This window comes from Propithecus coquereli, unplaced genomic scaffold (genome assembly GCF_000956105.1).
Source record: "Propithecus coquereli isolate 6110/MARCELLA unplaced genomic scaffold, Pcoq_1.0 Scaffold119, whole genome shotgun sequence".
In the NCBI taxonomy this organism is placed as follows: domain Eukaryota; kingdom Metazoa; phylum Chordata; class Mammalia; order Primates; family Indriidae; genus Propithecus; species Propithecus coquereli.
This window is the reverse complement of record NW_012135969.1, coordinates 5,740,423-5,748,773: the sequence shown is the minus strand read 5'-3', so window position 1 is coordinate 5,748,773 and position 8,351 is coordinate 5,740,423. Positions and strand designations below refer to the sequence as shown.

Sequence of the window (8,351 nt, the reverse complement as noted above, 5' to 3'; positions counted from 1 at the left end):
AGCTTCTGCCAGCCCCGCCCTACCTCCCTGCTGGACCTGATGTAGCCCACTAGAGGTCGTCGCCTTGCCCCACTTGTCACCTCCAGATCTCCAGTCTCCTGGCCTTCCAGAAAAGGCGGAGTGCTGAGGCGAATAGCAGGTCCTCTCTTCTCCCTGTTTTGGGAACGAAATATCCCTGAAGCCTAGATCTACTCTCTGGACAGAGGTCAGTAAAATGGGAAGAATTTGTTTTTTGTTTTTTTTTTTTAGAGACAGGGTCTCTGTCTGTCACCTAGGCTAGAGTGCAGTAGCACAATCAGCTCACAGCAACCTCAAACTCCTGGGCTCAAGCGATCCTCCCACCTCAGCCTCTCCCACCTCAGCCGCTCGAGTAGCTGGGACTACAGGTGCGCAGCACCACCACGCCCAGCTAATTTTTGTGTGTGGTTTTTAGAGACAGGGTCTCCCTATGTTGCCCAGGCTGGTCTCGAACTCCTGGCCTCAAATGATTCTCCCTCCTTGACCTCCCAAAGTACTGGGATTACAGGCATGAGCCACCACGCCCAGTCCAAATGGGAAAGATTTATAATTCCCCCTGGGTCTCAACAGCCCCGTGGTCATGTGCCCCAGCAGGGCACCAAGGTCCTTGTTCTCGCTTAGGTGAATTTAACTTGCTTCTCTCAACAGGTCACATTTCTGAAAACGTGCACGCTGCATGTTTGTGTATGGCATATCACACTTGAACTTAGTTTTAGGAAGGTGCACTTAAAGGTGAAAACTTTTATAAAGCAATAAAGTGGCCCTTGGGTGGGGAGTTATATTCATAGCTCACAGCCTTATCTCAAACTCCCCCACCCTGCTCCTCCCAGAAATAAATCCCCTGAAGGCCAGGGGTTGGGCCTTACTTCCCAGGCTGGTCCCTCCCAGGAGGAGGGGCTGGGGCCTCCTGGGCCTGCACCTGGTCCCAGTGGCGCTCTGGAAGGGAAGGCCACACAGGTGGACCTGCCATTGCAGTTCTTCCTGCGGCACCTTCTCCAGCATGGGGCTGAGAGAACAGGACCTTCCCCCTGGGTCTCAGACATCAGAGGTCTGGATCTCAGAGGCAGGGAGAAAGCACCTACAGGACAAGCCCCTTCCTGTACAGATGGGAAACCGGGCCCTGACCTGGGTTACTGTCCCCCAGGCAAAGGCCCATCCCACCATCCTTCTGGTCTGGAGCAAGTAGAAGCAGGATTGGAGATGGTGGGGCAGGTTTGAGGGTTGGTTAGTCATGACTTAAGATGTAACTTGGAGGGGGAGCCAGGGACGGGGGGATTTTAGGCCTTTTCTCTACCCAGTGCCTCGCTCTGTGTCTGCAAGTGCACCCCCAGTCCACGGAGGCAGGTAGCCGGCGGGTGGATGGAGTGTCTCAGTGGGCAGCACTGGGACGCTGGGACGCGGCAGGGACACTGAATACACAGCAGGTGCTTCCCACTGTCCAGCGATGCCCATCCGAGGGAGAAATGCAAACGCAAACAGGCCACCTCAGGGTGGCTGCAAAACAACACAGAGCTGTCTCCAAGAGAAGCCCCGGCTGAGGGCCACATGCTGTCCTGCCTGATGGTGGGTTTGCAGGGAGAATGTGGCTGCAGATCAGAGAGGACAAAGCCCCCAAGTGCACACACGCTGCCCCTGCCCCCAGCCGCATGCCCATCACCTGCCTTCTTGCCTGTCCCTCTCCTCCTGCCTCCCCAGGGCCCCACCTCTCCCTCGTCCCCGAGAGCTTGCTCCAGGTTTTGCCAACTTTGTAATACCCAGCGAGGCCCTTCCAACAGACTGCTGGAAGTTCGGGGAAGTTGAACCCAGTGGCACTTTGGGGGTAGGGAGGCTGTCACAGCTCTCTTTGAGAATCTGATAAAAATATAATCTATGCAGAAAAATCAATGCTACTCTGCCCCCACACAGGGAATTTTGCATATGATTTCAAGGGTCCTGAAGCCCACCTGTAAGCAAGGGGCAGGGTGAGGATGTTTGAGTTTGTGGTGGGTCAGGAGAGCCTGGTCCAAGGAGCAGGTCAGTGCCCCCTTTTTCTCTCCAGGGAGATCTTGAGGAGGGACCCTTCAGGTCAGGAGGGAACCACAGCCCCCCACCTCAGCACCCTCTTTGAGGCTTCTGGCAGGGGAGGGACAGCCTGGGAACCGGTCTGCCAACCAGTTTAACCAGGGACTGGTTTCGACTCAGAGAGTTCAAAAGAAGCTGGGGTGCACCCCTGCCCAGCCTGCCAATGGGAGCAGCGGCCCTTAACCCTTTCCCGGTTGTGCCCTGGGCAACATCCAGGTGGTGGTCCATGCTGGCGAAGGGTCTGAGCCTCTTTGGAGGATTAAATGGGTGGGGGCGACCTTGGCTACAGCAGGGGGTGCAAGCAGACATCTGAGAGTGGGGAAACTGAGGAGAGAGGCTCCTGTGCTCCCCTACCCCAGACTTCCCTTGGGATTCCCTTCTCTGGCTCGGCAGTCCCTGGAGGACCCTGGCTTCTGGGTGGATGCAGGGGCGCCGGGATTGGATTTCTGGGGTGATGAATATTCATCAGCCTGAGCCGGCCTCTGCTTCTGTTTATTTAGCCGGGAGGAGCTGGGTTTCAGGTTCACCTTGACTCCAGGAGCGGCAGCAGCGGAGCGAGCAGGTACCCGCTCCTGCACCTGTTTCTCTTGTACCTGAGGTGCAGCTGCTCCTACCCACCTCTCCTGGCCTGAGCCTTGCCCGGTGCGACACCCTGAAGGCACCTCCTCCTCCCCCAGTCTCACCCTCCTGGGCAGCTCCTACACTCAACTCCTTCTCTAGGGAAGGTCTCACCTCCAGCCCGGAGCAGTCGGGATTACAGGTACAGGCAGAGGGCTGGTGGGTGGGGAAACCAAGGCACAGTCCCCAGTCTGGCTGACAAGCCCAGAGGGAAGGGGAACCCAGGCAAGCTGTCTCTATTCGGACTTATCCCACTGGCCTCTTGGAGTCAATCCAGGCCTCCAACAGAGCTCCTGATGAGAAAGGTTCACTCCAGAGCAGGTCTTTACTAACTGTTGCTTACCTGCCCACCCCTTCTGACTCCCAGCCTGGAGCATGTTTCCAGCTGTCTGGTAGGGACATCTCCCCTTTCCAATCCAGAGTACCCCAGTCTCATCCAGTATGGACGAGTGGCATTAGGGACCCTGCAGAAGGAGGGGGAGGGGGCTTCCAGGTTTTGTCTTACAACACAGAAGCTGACTTGCACCCCCAACCCGCACCTCCACCCCTCCGCCCCCGCCCCAGTCAATGGTTAACTTGTCCCAGCTCAGAAGGGGCCCAGCGCAGTCTAGGCAAAGCTCTTCAGAACAGCTCACAGAACCCAGCTGGGGTGGAGGGGCCTGTCCTGGGCAGCCACGTGCATGTCAGAGTGCTGACCGCCAATGGCAGGGGGTGGTAGGCTGTCCTAAGAGGCCCTTCATGGACCCCAAAGCTGTGCAAACAGCAGAGGGGGCGCTGGCGTCCTCAAGGGCTGATTTCTATTATCCCATGCATGGCAGGGCCCCAGGGCAAGGGCCCAGCCCTCAGCTTGGCCAGCTTAGGGCCCTGCATGAGCAGACTGCAGGGCCCGCCACATGTCACCAAATGCTGGCTGTTTGAAATCCCAAACACCCACCCTCCCCCTCCCAAGTCTCCTCTGTGGTTAGGCATGGGCACATAGCTGTCTTGCTCTTTGCAACTTTGGGTATCTGGAAAGTTTGGATATCACATCACCTTTTTTTTTTTAAGTATATCGGATTTTACACTATCTTTTTTCATCACCATTTATCTAAAGAATCCTATTGCTGGATTATTTTGTAAAACAAAGAATATCCCACTAATTAATCTGTTTTGCAAATTCAGATTTCCCTGTCAGGCTTGCCAAAAGGGGCAAACACCTGCCTACTGGTCTCAAGTCGCCCTCTTGGGCGGAAGAGATAGGAAGGCCTGGCGAAGAGCATCCTGGAGAGGCCAGGGCACAGGGCACAAGACCAGGACACAGGGTACGGTGCTTTGGTGCTTTGCTGGGGGCCCCAGGGCAGGGCACCTGGGCTATTCTTGTCTATGTTTTCTGACAAGTTCCTTGTGATCTGTGGCTCCCTTTACTCCAAGGAGAGCTAAGCCCTGTGGATGCCAGCTTGAAATACCTGTTAAAATGGGTATATTTTTACTGACACAGGCAGAAACCACTTTCTCCCATGGAGCTAGGAAATCTAGTGGTTATATTGGGCTCAGCAGCTGGGTCTTCTGTTCCTCCATCCCCCAACTTCCTTGGCAGCTCCACATGGGCGGTGGTGGGGCCATGGACCTTGCCACAGACAAGGCAGCGACTAGGACACCCACCGACCAAGCAATCGCCCCGTCCCTCCTTCCCTGCCCTCCCCACACTTCCTTCCAGAAACCCATTCTGGAAAACCAAGTTCTGTGTAAGGCTGTGTTAAGCCCAGGTGGGGCAAGCTGCCAAAGCAAACCTCTCAGGCTGTCCCTTGGTGCACTTACCTCTCCGGGGTGCCCTGAAAGGATTTACTGGCCATCCTCACCCTCTCCTTTACTCTCTGAGCGGGAGCTGCACAGATCTGCCCTCAGCTTTTCTTGCTACTTGAGTCCTGCTAAAGGGACAGAGCTGGCCAATGTGGGAGCTGCTTCCTGGACAAAGAGGTGGGAAGGAGTCCTTCGGGCCTGTGCTCTGAGGAAGGGGTGAGAGTATGGAGGGGCAGGGGACCACAGCAGTGAGGGCTCGACACAGGCATTCAACTCATTGCAAGCCTAGACCAGCATCTTGCTTTCATTTTTCCTGAATTTGACATGCTTCCCCCCCAAAAATCCATACTCATTATGGAAATTCTGGAAGTAAGATAACTAGAAGAGAGGCCAGGTGTGGTGGCTCACGCCTGTAATTCCAGCATTTTGGGAGGCCAAGGTGGGAGGATCACTGGAGCCCAGGAGTTCCAGACCTGCCTGGGCAACATAGTGAGACCCCCATCTCCAAAAAAATTTTTTTAATTAAAAAAAAAAAGAAAACTAGAGGGGAAAAAGAGGAGAAAGCATCCTCTACTCCTTCTGTATAAAGAAAACCACTATTAGTCAAGTGGAATATTTCTGTCTGGTCTTTTTAGAAAACACAGTGAAGACCACCCGTTTTTAAAAGGAGGTGGTACATTTGGGCCAGGCCCGGGTGACCTCCTAGCTTTCTGGCCTACGCTGACTGGCTGCTGCGCGCTCCTCCCGGGTCCTGAGGACTAGAGCGCCCACCTCGCCTACGGTCTCCACGCCTCTGCCTCCTCTGTCACGACCTTCCTTCCTCTAGTCGACTGTCCCATGCTCCTATCTTACGTGCCGCAGCCACTGTCCAGGGAACCTCATCTCCTGGAACTTCCACTAGCTCGCAGCAGCTTTGTGGAAATTAGTAAAAAGTGAGGCCCTCCAGGAAGGCAGCTCTGTGTCAGGGGATGTCACCTGTCAGTTGAGAAGCCTGATTTCACCCCTGCACCCTGCCCCATTTGATGCCCCCACAGAAGGTACGACCTGTGTTGACCACATCTCATCTGTACCTCTAGGCTCCACCTAACTGCTCTTCTGTCCTTGTGGAAGCTTGGTGGGGAAGGGAGACATCCTCAATAATTATTCCCATTATCGTAAGTTTTACTTTGCAAATCATGGCTACTTCTGCGCGCCGGGATTAACGGTAGAGCTAAATGCTAGGACTGAATGGGATGGGTGAGTAAACTGAGGCTCAGAGAAGTAGTTTGCCAGAGGTCACAAGGCTAGGACAGTCCCTAGGACTCCCCGCTCCCAGCCTGAGGTCCCCACTCTTCCCCTTACGAAAAGCTCAGCAGCTGCCTTAGCCCTGCTGGTCACCACGGGGAAATTCAAATTGCTTGGAATATAACAAATTCTATTTAATTTTGTAATGAATTCCAAGCAAAATGCACACGGTGTTTCTGTTCATATGCTGCCAGTAAATAGTCTGCCCACACCTGGCAGCAGGGCCTGGTGGTATAGCAGAAAGAGTTTGGGGTCAGTGTCAAAGGCCTGGATGCTGTGTAACCTGGGCAAGTTGTCCACCTGCCTGCAGCCCTGAGAGGCCTGGTAGGAATGATCTAAAGGCTCCCTACAACCCTAGAAGGCAATGCTGTGTGCCTGTCCTGTTGCCCTTCTGCCTGGCTTGAACTTTTAAAAAAATTTATTATTTTCTTAGAGACAGGGTCTCACTCTGTCGCCTAGGCTGGGGTGCAGTGGCATGATAAGCTTACTGCAGCCTTGAACTCCTGCCTCAGCCTCCTGAGTAGCTGGGACTACAGGTGCATGCCACCATACCCAGCTAAGTTTTAAATTTTTTGTGGAGACAGAGTCTCGTTATGTTGCCCAGGCTGGTCTTAAACTCCTGGGCTCAAGCGATCCTCCCTCCTTGGCCTCCCTAACTACTGAAATTACAGGTGTGAGCCACTGTGCCCAGCCTTGATTTTGTCTCTTCGCACAGTCTCCAAAAGCATTGCATCACTCCACTTACCTGCATCCTGGGTTTATTCAGCCAGCCACAACCTTCAACTCTTTAATTCACAATATAACCCATGATGGCTGGGTGCAGTGGCTCATGCCTGTAATCCCAGCACTTTTGGAGGCCAAGATGGGAGGATTGCTTGAGCCTAGGAGTTTGAGACCTGCCCAGGCAACATAGCTAGACCCCGACTCTACCAAAAAATACAAAAATTAGGCCAGGTATGGTGGTTCACACCTGTAATCCTAGCATTGGGGAGGCCAAGGCGGGAGGATCGCTTGAGCTCAGGAGTTTGAGGTTGCAGTGAGCTATGATAACATCACTGCCCTCTAGCCTGGACAACAGAGCCAGACTCTGTCTCCAAAAAAAAACAAAAAAGTCCATGATTAGGAGTCTAGGGAGGGCTGGTCCAAAGGTGCCCACACCTCCTCTGACTGACCCTTCTTTCTCCCCCATCCTGCTCCGGCAGAAAGCCCCACCTTCGGCTCAGGAAGCGCCATGACTGAAGTTGGTTGGTGGAAGCTGACCTTCCTCCGGAAAAAGAAATCCACTCCCAAGGTGCTGTACGAGATCCCTGACACCTATGCCCAAACGGAGGGAGGCACGGAACCCTCAGGGTCCAACACTGGGAGCCCCAACAGCGACTTTAACACCCGCCTGGAGAAGATTGTGGACAAGAGCACAAAAGGCAAGCACGTCAAAGTCTCCAATTCAGGCCGCTTCAAGGAGAAGAGTAAAGTTCGAGCCACGCTGGCAGAGAACCCCGGCCTCTTTGATGGCCGGGAGGGCAAAGGACAGTGAAGGGCCGAGGAGGACGCTAGCACCTCCTGGCTCCCTGCCCTCAGCTGGATCTGAGACAGGAGCTTGCCACGCTGGCCTCATTGGTCATAGCTGAAGCCACTGTGGGGGCAGCTGACGCCTGCTGGGAGGAAATGTCTGGCTGTTAGGTTTGTATCTACACGCCTCACTTTTGTTAGGCCTGGGAGATCCAGGGTCCTCCCACCCTCCCCTGACGCATACAAAGGCACTCCAGTTCAAGGGTGAACACTCCCACCTAGGAAGGACAGCCCTCCTTGAAGCAATGGCAGGGCCATGGGGAGGTGGACTTGGCAGGGAACGGAGAGAGGGAGCCGGACAGACTCCACCTCCCCTCGGCACAGGGTCAAGGGTGAGTTTGAATTGCCCTCCCTCTGCTTTCTCTACCTGTGACTGTTCCCTGGACCAATCCTGAGGAGAGCACATTTTCCAGAAGCCACGTGATGGGGGGTGGTTTCTGTGGAGCCAGAGGCAGAGACACTGAACTTGAGCTCAATTCCTAGCACAAGTGGTAAACTTCCTGGAACTTTGTCCCCAGGTGTGGAGGGGGCAGAAGACCTTGGCACTCCATAGGGGGTGCCACAGAAGGCCAAGGGTCTAAACTGGGGGAGTGGGTGGGGAAGCTCTGGTAGGAGCTAAAAGCAGCCAGTTTCCTCCTCTCCTTTCCCCTACTAGTATATAAGACGGATCAGCTCCAGAGATGAGTCCTGGGGCCTCAAATTTTGTCTAAAAAAAAAAATCATAGGTTTCTCTTCATAATAAACAATGCTGCAAAAGCAGAGAAACTGTTTATGTTCTTGTCTTGCGTTTATTGAGGTGACTGTTTGTCATGCCTTTACCACTCTTCATGTGAGTAAAGTGGGCCTTTGTGCTTGGACTGTTCCTTTCAAGCTTCTGGAAGGGTCCCCAGGTGTGACAATGTAGGAACTGGGTCACTAATTTCACCATCAAGCTAGGCTTAGTATGGGGTATGGAGGAGCAGAGGAAGGAGCTAGTTACACGTCAGTGGTCAGATCTCTCTGGCCAGCTGAGAGGCCAGTAG

The 8,351-nt window shown here is 54.1% G+C and overlaps 1 protein-coding gene across 3 annotated transcripts; it reads left to right on the top strand.

The window, feature by feature from the left end:
- The first annotated feature begins 2,610 nt into the window (after window positions 1–2,610).
- Window positions 2,611–8,038, top strand: PRR15L (proline rich 15-like). 3 transcript variants are annotated; one of them, XM_012662194.1, is made up of 3 exons: window positions 2,642–2,839; window positions 5,553–5,630; window positions 6,963–8,038. In XM_012662194.1, the coding sequence occupies exon 3, from the start codon at window positions 6,992–6,994 to the stop codon at window positions 7,292–7,294; it is 303 nt and encodes a 100-aa protein (XP_012517648.1). In that variant the 5' UTR covers window positions 2,642–2,839; window positions 5,553–5,630; window positions 6,963–6,991; the 3' UTR covers window positions 7,295–8,038. The 3 variants fall into 3 exon arrangements, with proteins under 3 accessions (XP_012517640.1, XP_012517648.1, XP_012517657.1); XM_012662203.1 differs by lacking the exon at window positions 2,642–2,839 and adding an exon at window positions 3,967–3,998; XM_012662186.1 differs by lacking the exon at window positions 5,553–5,630 and having other exon boundaries at window positions 2,611–2,839.
- The last annotated feature ends 313 nt before the right edge of the window (window positions 8,039–8,351 follow it).